The sequence below is a fragment of the Entelurus aequoreus genome, linkage group LG25 (genome assembly GCF_033978785.1).
Source record: "Entelurus aequoreus isolate RoL-2023_Sb linkage group LG25, RoL_Eaeq_v1.1, whole genome shotgun sequence".
Lineage (NCBI taxonomy): Eukaryota > Metazoa > Chordata > Actinopteri > Syngnathiformes > Syngnathidae > Entelurus > Entelurus aequoreus.
The window spans coordinates 17,685,198-17,697,827 of record NC_084755.1 but is presented as its reverse complement, the minus strand read 5'-3'; the positions used below and the strand labels follow the sequence as shown (position 1 = coordinate 17,697,827).

At 38.5% G+C, this 12,630-nt stretch overlaps 1 protein-coding gene across 1 annotated transcript; it reads left to right on the top strand.

Moving 5' to 3' along the window:
* The first annotated feature begins 260 nt into the window (after window positions 1–260).
* Window positions 261–1,476, top strand: LOC133642221 (dexamethasone-induced Ras-related protein 1-like). Its single transcript, XM_062036305.1, has 2 exons — window positions 261–581; window positions 775–1,476. Exons 1-2 carry the CDS (start codon window positions 311–313, stop codon window positions 1,299–1,301), a joined length of 798 nt encoding a protein of 265 aa, XP_061892289.1. The 5' UTR covers window positions 261–310; the 3' UTR covers window positions 1,302–1,476.
* Window positions 1,477–12,630: the final 11,154 nt, after the last annotated feature.

Genomic DNA, 12,630 nt, shown 5'->3' with positions numbered 1-12,630 from the left:
TCATTTATTTGGTTTTTTCCCACTCTCTCTCTCTCTCTCTCTCTCTCTCTCTCTCTCTCCCTCCCCATCCTTTATTCTAGGACGGCCACGTTACGTGACGCACAGACAAAAACAGGCATAGTAACCACCACGGCGGGGGTCTGTCCAGCTGTCGGGAGGGGGCGTGGGGGTGAGGGGCGCGTGACTCGTGACGCACAGACGGGGGGCGTGGCCATCCTCATCGCATAAATACCCACGGCGGGGCCACTTGCGGAATCAGTGAGACCCCCACCACTACTCCTCCTCCTAACCTCACGCATACACACCGACCATGATCAAGAAGATGACGCCCTCCGAGAACGAGTTCAACATCCCGGCCAAGAACTGCTACAGGATGGTGATCCTGGGCTCCACCAAAGTGGGCAAGACGGCCATTATTTCGCGGTTTTTGAACGAACGCGTGGAGGAGCAATACACGCCCACGATCGAGGACTTTCACAGGAAGTTGTACAGCATCAGGGGGAATGTTTACCAACTGGACATTTTGGACACGTCTGGCAACCACCCTTTCCCCGCCATGAGGAGACTCTCCATCCTCACAGGTGCGTGTTTTTTTTTTTTTAAAACAATGTAGTTTTACCAGTGTGTCATGATTTCATTTCTATTTTTATTTGATATTCTAACTTTCTATTTTTATTTTTTTATTTATCTCTATTATTATTATTATTACCATATCTCACTATTCTGCAGGTAGTTTTTTGGGGTGCTGACTGTGCTTTGCTCCTTTTTTGGCAGGCGACGTCTTCGTCCTGGTGTTCAGTTTGGACAACCGGGAGTCCTTCCAGGAGGTGCAGCGCCTCAAGCGGCAGATCTACGAGACCAAGTCGTGCCTGAGGAACAAGACCAAGGAAAACGCCGACGTGCCGCTGGTCATCTGCGGCAACAAGTGCGACCGCGACTTCCAGCGGGCGGTGCGGGAGGAGGAGATCGAGGAGCTGGTGCGCGGCGACGACCAGTGCTGCCGCTGCGCCTACTTCGAGGTGTCCGCCAAGAAGAACACCAACGTGGACCGCATGTTCCAGGCGCTCTTCGCCATGGCCAAGCTGCCCGACGAGATGAGCCCCGACCGCCACTGCAAGGTGTCGCTGCTGTCCAGCGAGCTCCTGCACCGGAAGTCGTTCCGGGCCAAGAAGTGCAAGGACGCGTACGGCATCGTGGCGCCCTTCGCGCGGCGGCCCAGCGTGCACAGTGACTTGTTGTACATTAAGGAGAAGGCGGTGGGAGGGGGACAGGCCAAGGAGAAGGGCTGCGTCATATGCTGACCCCCCCCATTGAGGAAAAAACAAGACGCCATGCGGTGACCAAAAGACCAACGATACCTCGACTGACTTTGTTTACATTGCCACCCCCGGACTTGAATGTTCATGAACAAAAATCTCAACGTCTATTTATTATGTCTGTCAATTTTTGCATCAAATAAAAATATATTTTCCTAAACCCCCTCCGCCGTCTTACTGTTCCATTTCAAGGTTGGCTTAATCCAGGGGTCCCCAAACTACGGCCCGCGTACATATAGGCCGAAGCCCCCACAGCGGGTTTGATGGCACCTTCCAAACTTTAGAATATTTCGGAAATATCAATCTTGCCGTTGATATTGTGACGAGTTTGGTCCATTTTGTATATTAAAAAAAGTCACAAAGCAAAGAGTGGCAGTATGAACACTGTCATAAACATGTGCCCTATAGTGAAACCAAACTAAACAACGAGGAAACACATTTTGGAAGAATATTTGCACCGCAACCCAATATAAACACTACAGAACAAATTCCCACAATTCCCTGGGATTCCCAATATAAACAAACGCCATGGGTGGATCTACACCTAACATCCACTGTAATGATACCAAGTATAGGAGTGTATCTAGTCAATACTACTATGATTACGTCAATATTTTTTATCTTGCCGTTAATATTGTGACGAGTTTGGTCCATTTTGTCAATTAAAAAAAGGCACAAAGCAAAGAGTGGCAGTATGAACAATGCCAACACTGTCGTAAACATGTGCCCTATAGTGAAACCACACTAAACAGCGACGAAACACATTTTGGAAGAATATTTGCACCGCAACACAACATAAACACTACAGAACAAATTCCCACAATTCCCTGGGATTCCCACTATAAACAAACGCCATGGGTGGATCTACACCTAACATCCACTGTAATGATACCAAGTATAGGAGCGTATCTAGTCAATACTACTATGATTATGTCAATATTTTTTATCTTGCTGTTAATATTGTGACGAGTTTGGTCCATTTTGTCAATTAAAAACAGGCACAAAGCAAAGAGTGTCAGTATGAACAATGCTAACACTGTCATAAACATGTGCCCTTTAGTGAAACCACACTAAACAGCGACGAAACACATTTTGGAAGAATATTTGCACCGCAACACAACATAAACACTACAGAACAAATTCCTACAATTCCCTGGGATTCCTACTATAAACAAACGCCACAACTGACATCCACTGTAATGATACCAAGTATAGGAGTGTATCTAGTCAATACTACTATGATTACGTCGATATATTTTATCTTGCTGTTAATATTGTGACGTGTTTGATCCATTTTGTATATTAAAAAAAGTCACAAAGCAAGTAGTGTGTAATTATTATAACATGTCGAGCTAAGAGTGGCAGTATGAACAATGCCAACACTGTCATAAACATGTGCCCTATAGTGAAACCAAACTAAACAAAGAGGAAACACATTTTGGAAGAATATTTGCACCGCAACACAACATAAACACTACAGAACAAATTCCCTGGGATTCCCACTATAAACAAACGCCATGGGTGGATCTACACCTAACATCCACTGTAATGATACCAAGTATAGGAGCGTATCTAGTCAATACTACTATGATTACGTCAATATTTTTTATCTTGCCGTTAATATTGTGACGAGTTTGGTCCATTTTGTCAATTAAAAAAAGGCACAAAGCAAAGAGTGGCAGTATGAACAATGCTAACACTGTCATAAACATGTGCCCTATTGTGAAACCACACTAAACAGCGACGAAACACATTTTGGAAGAATATTTGCACCGCAACACAACATAAACACTACAGAACAAATTCCCACAATTCCCTGGGATTCCCACTATAAACAAACGCCATGGGTGGATCTACACCTAACATCCACTGTAATGATACCAAGTATAGGAGCGTATCTAGTCAATACTACTATGATTATGTCAATATTTTTTATCTTGCTGTTAATATTGTGACGAGTTTGGTCCATTTTGTCAATTAAAAACAGGCACAAAGCAAAGAGTGTCAGTATGAACAATGCCAACACTGTCATAAACATGTGCCCTATAGTGAAACCACACTAAACAGCGACGAAACACATTTTGGAAGAATATTTGCACCGCAACACAACATAAACACTACAGAACAAATTCCTACAATTCCCTGGGATTCCTACTATAAACAAACGCCACAACTGACATCCACTGTAATGATACCAAGTATAGGAGCGTATCTAGTCAATACTACTATGATTACGTCGATATATTTTATCTTACTGTTAATATTGTGACGTGTTTGATCCATTTTGTATATTAAAAAAAGTCACAAAGCAAGTAGTGTGTAATTATTATAACATGTCGAACTAAGAGTGGCAGTATGAACAATGCCAACACTGTCATAAACATGTGCCCTATAGTGAAACCAAACTAAACAACGAGGAAACACATTTTGGAAGAATATTTGCACCGCAACACAACATAAACACTACAGAACAAATTCCCTGGGATTCCCACTATAAACAAACGCCATGGGTGGATCTACACCTAACATCCACTGTAATGATACCAAGTATAGGAGTGTATCTAGTCAATACTACTATGATTACGTCGATATTTTTTATCTTGCTGTTTATATTGTGACGAGTTTGGTCCATTTTGTATATTAAAAAAAGTCACAAAGCAACTTGAAAGCAAGTAGTGTGTAATTATTATAACATGTCACACTGAGAGTGGCAGTATGAACAATGCCAACACTGTCATAAACATGTGCCCTATAGTGAAACCACACTAAACAGCGACGAAACACATTTTGGAAGAATATTTGCACCGCAACACAACATAAACACTACAGAACAAATTCCCACAATTCCCTGGGATTCCCACTATAAACAAACGCCATGGGTGGATCTATACCTAACATCCACTGTAATGATACCAAGTATAGGGGCGTATCTAGTCAATATTACTATGATTACGTCAATATTTTTTATCTTGCTGTTAATATTGTGACGAGTTTGGTCCATTTTGTCAATTAAAAACAGGCACAAAGCAAAGAGTGGCAGTATGAACAATGCTAACACTGTCATAAACATGTGCCCTATAGTGAAACCACACTAAACAGCGACGAAACACATTTTGGAAGAATATTTGCACCGCAACACAACATAAACACTACAGAACAAATTCCCACAATTCCCTGGGATTCCCACTATAAACAAACGCCATGGGTGGATCTACACCTAACATCCACTGTAATGATACCAAGTATAGGAGCGTATCTAGTCAATACTACTATGATTATGTCAATATTTTTTATCTTGCTGTTAATATTGTGACGAGTTTGGTCCATTTTGTCAATTAAAAACAGGCACAAAGCAAAGAGTGGCAGTATGAACAATGCCAACACTGTCATAAACATGTGCCCTATAGTGAAACCACACTAAACAGCGACGAAACACATTTTGGAAGAATATTTGCACCGCAACACAACATAAACACTACAGAACAAATTCCCACAATTCCCTGGGATTCCCACTATAAACAAACGCCATGGGTGGATCTATACCTAACATCCACTGTAATGATACCAAGTATAGGGGCGTATCTAGTCAATATTACTATGATTACGTCAATATTTTTTATCTTGCTGTTAATATTGTGACGAGTTTGGTCCATTTTGTCAATTAAAAACAGGCACAAAGCAAAGAGTGGCAGTATGAACAATGCTAACACTGTCATAAACATGTGCCCTATAGTGAAACCACACTAAACAGCGACGAAACACATTTTGGAAGAATATTTGCACCGCAACACAACATAAACACTACAGAACAAATTCCCACAATTCCCTGGGATTCCCACTATAAACAAACGCCATGGGTGGATCTACACCTAACATCCACTGTAATGATACCAAGTATAGGAGCGTATCTAGTCAATACTACTATGATTATGTCAATATTTTTTATCTTGCTGTTAATATTGTGACGAGTTTGGTCCATTTTGTCAATTAAAAACAGGCACAAAGCAAAGAGTGGCAGTATGAACAATGCTAACACTGTCATAAACATGTGCCCTATAGTGAAACCACACTAAACAGCGACGAAACACATTTTGGAAGAATATTTGCACCGCAACACAACATAAACACTACAGAACAAATTCCCACAATTCCCTGGGATTCCCACTATAAACAAACGCCATGGGTGGATCTACACCTAACATCCACTGTAATGATACCAAGTATAGGAGCGTATCTAGTCAATACTACTATGATTATGTCAATATTTTTTATCTTGCTGTTAATATTGTGACGAGTTTGGTCCATTTTGTCAATTAAAAACAGGCACAAAGCAAAGAGTGTCAGTATGAACAATGCCAACACTGTCATAAACATGTGCCCTATAGTGAAACCACACTAAACAGCGACGAAACACATTTTGGAAGAATATTTGCACCGCAACACAACATAAACACTACAGAACAAATTCCTACAATTCCCTGGGATTCCTACTATAAACAAACGCCACAACTGACATTTACTGTAATGATACCAAGTATAGGAGCGTATCTAGTCAATACTACTATGATTACGTCGATATATTTTATCTTGCTGTTAATATTGTGACGTGTTTGATCCATTTTGTATATTAAAAAAAGTCACAAAGCAAGTAGTGTGTAATTATTATAACATGTCGAGCTAAGAGTGGCAGTATGAACAATGCCAACACTGTCATAAACATGTGCCCTATAGTGAAACCAAACTAAACAAAGAGGAAACACATTTTGGAAGAATATTTGCACCGCAACCCAATATAAACACTACAGAACAAATTCCCTGGGATTCCCACTAAAAACAAACGCCATGGGTGGATCTACACCTAACATCCACTGTAATGATACCAAGTATAGGAGCGTATCTAGTCAATACTACTATGATTACGTCAATATTTTTTATCTTGCCGTTAATATTGTGACAAGTTTGGTCCATTTTGTATATTAAAAGTCACAAATCAAAGAGTGGCAGTATGAACAATGCTAACACTGTCATAAACATGTGCCCTATTTTGAAACCCCCCTCAACAACGAGGAAACACATTTTCGAAGAATATTTGCAGCGCAACACAACATAAACACTACAGAACAAATTCACACAATTCCCTGGGATTCCCACTATAAACAAACGCCATGGGTGGATCTATACCTAACATCCACTGTAATGATACCAAGTATAGGAGCGTATCTAGTCAATATTACTATGATTACGTCAATATTTTTTATCTTGCTGTTAATATTGTGACGAGTTTGGTCCATTTTGTCAATTAAAAACAGGCACAAAGCAAAGAGTGTCAGTATGAACAACGCCAACACTGTCATAAACATGTGCCCTATAGTGAAACCACACTAAACAGCGACAAAACACATTTTGGAAGAATATTTGCACCGCAACACAACATAAACACTGCAGAACAAATTCCCACAATTCCCTGGGATTCCCACTATAAACAAACGCCATGGGTGGATCTACACCTAACATCCACTGTAATGATACCAAGTATAGGAGCGTATCTAGTCAATACTACTATGATTATGTCAATATTTTTTATCTTGCTGTTAATATTGTGACGAGTTTGGTCCATTTTGTCAATTAAAAACAGGCACAAAGCAAAGAGTGGCAGTATGAACAATGCCAACACTGTCATAAACATGTGCCCTATAGTGAAACCACACTAAACAGCGACGAAACACATTTTGGAAGAATATTTGCACCGCAACAAAACATAAACACTACAGAACAAATTCCCACAATTCCCTGGGATTCCCACTATAAACAAACGCCATGGGTGGATCTACACCTAACATCCACTGTAATGATACCAAGTATAGGAGCGTATCTAGTCAATACTACTATGATTATGTCAATATTTTTTATCTTGCTGTTAATATTGTGACGAGTTTGGTCCATTTTGTCAATTAAAAACAGGCACAAAGCAAAGAGTGTTGCTAACACTGTCATAAACATGTGCCCTATAGTGAAACCACACTAAACAGCGACAAAACACATTTTGGAAGAATATTTGCACCGCAACACAACATAAACACTACAGAACAAATTCCTACAATTCCCTGGGATTCCTACTATAAACAAACGCCACAACTGACATCCACTGTAATGATACCAAGTATAGGAGCGTATCTAGTCAATACTACTATGATTACGTCGATATATTTTATCTTGCTGTTAATATTGTGACGTGTTTGATCCATTTTGTATATTAAAAAAAGTCACAAAGCAAGTAGTGTGTAATTATTATAACATGTCGAGCTAAGAGTGACAGTATGAACAATGCCAACACTGTCATAAACATGTGCCCTATAGTGAAACCAAACTAAACAAAGAGGAAACACATTTCGGAAGAATATTTGCACCGCAACACAACATAAACACTACAGAACAAATTCCCTGGGAATCCCACTATAAACAAACGCCATGGGTGGATCTACACCTAACATCCACTGTAATGATACCAAGTATAGGAGCGTATCTAGTCAATACTACTATGATTACGTCAATATTTTTTATCTTGCCGTTAATATTGTGACGAGTTTGGTCCATTTTGTATATTAAAAAAAGTCACAAAGCAAAGAGTGGCAGTATGAACAATGCTAACACTGTCATAAACATGTGCCCTATTGTGAAACCCCCCTCAACAACGAGGAAACACATTTTCGAAGAATATTTGCACCGCAACACAACATAAACACTACAGAACAAATTCACACAATTCCCTGGGATTCCCACTATAAACAAACGCCATGGGTGGATCTATACCTAACATCCACTGTAATGATACCATGTATAGGAGCGTATCTAGTCAATAGTACTATGATTACGTCAATATTTTTTATCTTGCTGTTAATATTGTGACGAGTTTGGTCCATTTTGTTATTAAAAAAAGGCACAAAGCAAAGAGTGGCAGTATGAACAACGCCAACACTGTCATAAACATGTGCCCTATAGTGAAACCAAACTAAACAACGACGAAACACATTTTGGAAGAATATTTGCACCGCAACACAACATAAACACTACAGAACAAATTCCCACAATTCCCTGGGATTCCCACTATAAACAAACGCCATGGGTGGATCTACACCTAACATCCACTGTAATGATACCAAGTATAGGAGCGTATCTAGTCAATACTACTATGATTACGTCAATACTTTTTATCTTGCTGTTAATATTGTGACGAGTTTGGTCCATTTTGTCAATTAAAAAAAGGCACAAAGCAAAGAGTGGCAGTATGAACAATGCCAACACTGTCATAAACATGTGCCCTATAGTGAAACCACACTAAACAGCGACGAAACACATTTTGGAAGAATATTTGCACCGCAACACAACATAAACACTACAGAACAAATTCCTACAATTCCCTGGGATTCCTACTATAAACAAACGCCACAACTGACATCCACTGTAATGATACCAAGTATAGGAGCGTATCTAGTCAATACTACTATGATTACGTCTATATATTTTATCTTGCTGTTAATATTGTGACGTGTTTGATCCATTTTGTATATTAAAAAAAGTCACAAAGCAAGTAGTATGTAATTATTATAACATGTCGAGCTAAGAGTGGGAGTATGAACAAAGCCGACACTGTCATAAACATGTGCCCTATAGTGAAACCAAACTAAACAACGAGGAAACACATTTTGGAAGAATATTTGCACCGCAACCCAATATAAACACTACAGAACAAATTCCCTGGGATTCCCACTAAAAACAAACGCCATGGGTGGATCTACACCTAACATCCACTGTTATGATACCAAGTATAGGAGCGTATCCAGTCAATACTACTATGATTACGTCAATATTTTTTATCTTGCCGTTAATATTGTGACAAGTTTGGTCCATTTTGTATATTAAAAAAAGTCACAAAGCAAAGAGTGGCAGTATGAACAATGCTAACACTGTCATAAACATGTGCCATACTGTGAAACCCCCCTCAACAACGAGGAAACACATTTTCGAAGAATATTTGCACCGCAACACAACATAAACACTACAGAACAAATTCACACAATTCCCTGGGATTCCCACTATAAACAAACGCCATGGGTGGATCTATACCTAACATCCACTGTAATGATACCAAGTATAGGAGCGTATCTAGTCAATACTACTATGATTATGTCAATATTTTTTATCTTGCTGTTAATATTGTGACGAGTTTGGTCCATTTTGTTATTAAAAACAGGCACAAAGCAAAGAGTGGCAGTATGAACAATGCCAACACTGTCATAAACATGTGCCCTATAGTGAAACCACACTAAACAGCGACGAAACACATTTTGGAAGAATATTTGCACCGCAACACAACATAAACACTACAGAACAAATTCCCACAATTCCCTGGGATTCCCACTATAAACAAACGCCATGGGTGGATCTACACCTAACATCCACTGTAATGATACCAAGTATAGGAGCGTATCTAGTCAATACTACTATGATTATGTCAATATTTTTTATCTTGCTGTTAATATTGTGACGAGTTTGGTCCATTTTGTTATTAAAAACAGGCACAAAGCAAAGAGTGGCAGTATGAACAATGCCAACACTGTCATAAACATGTGCCCTATAGTGAAACCACACTAAACAGCGACGAAACACATTTTGGAAGAATATTTGCACCGCAACACAACATAAACACTACAGAACAAATTCCCACAATTCCCTGGGATTCCCACTATAAACAAACGCCATGGGTGGATCTTCTTTCGGGGTTTTTTCAAATGTATATTATGTTTATAAACTCAGGAAACATGTCCCTGGTCACATGAGGACTTTAAATATGACCAATGTATGATCCTGTAACTACTTGGTATCAGATTGATACATACATTTGTGGTATCATCCAAAACTAATGTAAAGTATCAAACAACAGAAGAATAAGTGATTATTACATGTTAACAGAAGTGTAGATAGAACATGTTAAAAGAGAAAGTAAGCAGATATAAACAGTAAATGAACAAGTAGATTTATAATTCATTTTCTACCACTTGTCCTTAATAATGTTGATGAGTTTGGTCCATTTTGTATATTAAAAAAAGTCACAAAGCCAGTAGTCTGTAATTATTATAACATGTCACACTAAGAGTGGCAGTGTGAACAATGCCAACACTGTCATAAACATGTGCCATATAGTGAAACCACACTAAACAATGACGAAACACATTTTGGGGGACTATTTGCACCACAACACAACATAAACACTACGGAACAAATTCCCACAATTCCCTGGGATTCCCACTATAAACAAACGCTATGGGTGGATCTACACCTAACATCCACTGTAATGATACCAAGTATAGGAGCGTATCTAGTCAATACTACTTTGATTACGTCGATATTTTTTATCTTGCTGTAAATATTGTGACGAGTTTGGTCCATTTTGTGTATTAAAAAAAGGCACAAAGCAAGTAGTGTGTAATTATTATAACATGTCACACTGAGAGTGGCAGTATGAACACTGTCATAAACATGTGCCATATAGTGAAGCCACACTAAACAACAACGACAAACACATTTTGGGAGACTATTTGCACCGCACCGCAACACAACATGAACACTACAGAACAAATTCACACAATTCCCTGGGATTCCCACTATAAACAAACGCCATGGGTGGATCTACACCTAACATCCACTGTAATGATACCAAGTATAGGAGTGTATCTAGTCAATACTACTATGATTACGTCGATATTTTTTATCTTGCTGTTAATATTGTGACGAGTTTGGTCCATTTTGTAAATTAAAAAAAGGCACAAAGCAAGTAGTGTGTAATTATTATAAAATGTCACACAGATTGGCAGTATGAACAATGCCAACACTGTCATAAACATGTGCCATATAGTGAAACCACACTAAAAAACGACGACAAACACATTTTGAGAGACTTTTTGCACCGCAACACAACATAAACACTACAGAACAAATTCCCACAATTCCCTGGGATTCCCACTATAAACAAACCGCGTGGGTGGATCCACACCTAACATCCACTGTAATGATACCAAGTATAGGAGCGTATCTAGTCAATACTACTATGATTACGTCAATACTTTTTATCTTGCTGTTAATATTGTGACGAGTTTGGTCCATTTTGTCAATTAAAAAAAGGCACAAAGCAAAGAGTGGCAGTATGAACAATGCCAACACTGTCATAAACATGTGCCCTATAGTGAAACCACACTAAACAGTGACGAAACACATTTTGGAAGAATATTTGCACCGCAACACAACATAAACACTACAGAACAAATTCCCTGGGATTCCCACTATAAACAAACGCCATGGTTGGATCTACACCTAACATCCACTGTAATGATACCAAGTATAGGAGTGTATCTTGTCAATACTACTATGATAAGGTCGATATTTTTTATCTTGCTGTTTATATTGTGACGAGTTTGGTCCATTTTGTATATTAAAAAAAGTCACAAAGCAACTTGAAAGCAAGTAGTGTGTAATTATTATAACATGTCACACTGAGAGTGGCAGTATGAACAATGCCAACACTGTCATAAATATGTGCCCTATAGTGGAATCACACTAAACAACGACGACAAACACATTTTGGGAGACTATTTAAACCGCAACACAACATAAACACTACGGAACAAATTCCCACAATTCCCTGTGATTCCCACTATAAACAAATGCCATCGGTGGATCTACACCTAACATCCACTGTAATGATACCAAGTATAGGAGCGTATCTTGTCAATACTACTATGATTACGTCAATATTTTTCATCACAAAATCTTCTTTTGTTTTTTTTAAATTTACATTGTGTTTATAAATTTAGTATATACAGTATGTTTCTGGACACATGAGGACTTTGAGTATGATCAATATATGATCCTGTAACTACTTGGTATCGGATCGATACCTAAATGTGTGGTATCATCCAAAAACTAATATAAAATACCAAACAACAGAAGAACAAGTGATTATTACATTTTAACGGAAGTGTAGATACAACATGTTAAAAGAGAACTTAAGCAGATATTAACAGTAAATGAACAAGTAGATTTATAATTAATTTTCTACCACTTGTCCTTAATAATTGTGACAAAATAATACAATGATAAATGACACAATATGTTACTGCATACGTCAACAGCCACATTAGGAACTTTTGTTTGTTTACTTACTACTAAAAGACAAGTTGTTTTGTATGTTCACTATTTTATTTAAGGACAAACGTGCAATAAGAAACATATGTTTAATGTACCCTAAGATATTTTTGTT

Coding starts and splice junctions, on each gene's coding strand:
- LOC133642221 (XM_062036305.1), top strand. CDS start 311: ATGATCAAGAAGATGACGCCCTCCGAGAACGAGTTCAACATCCCGGCC. Junction 582..774: donor GAGACTCTCCATCCTCACAG/GTGCGTGTTTTT, acceptor CTTTTTTGGCAG/GCGACGTCTTCGTCCTGGTG.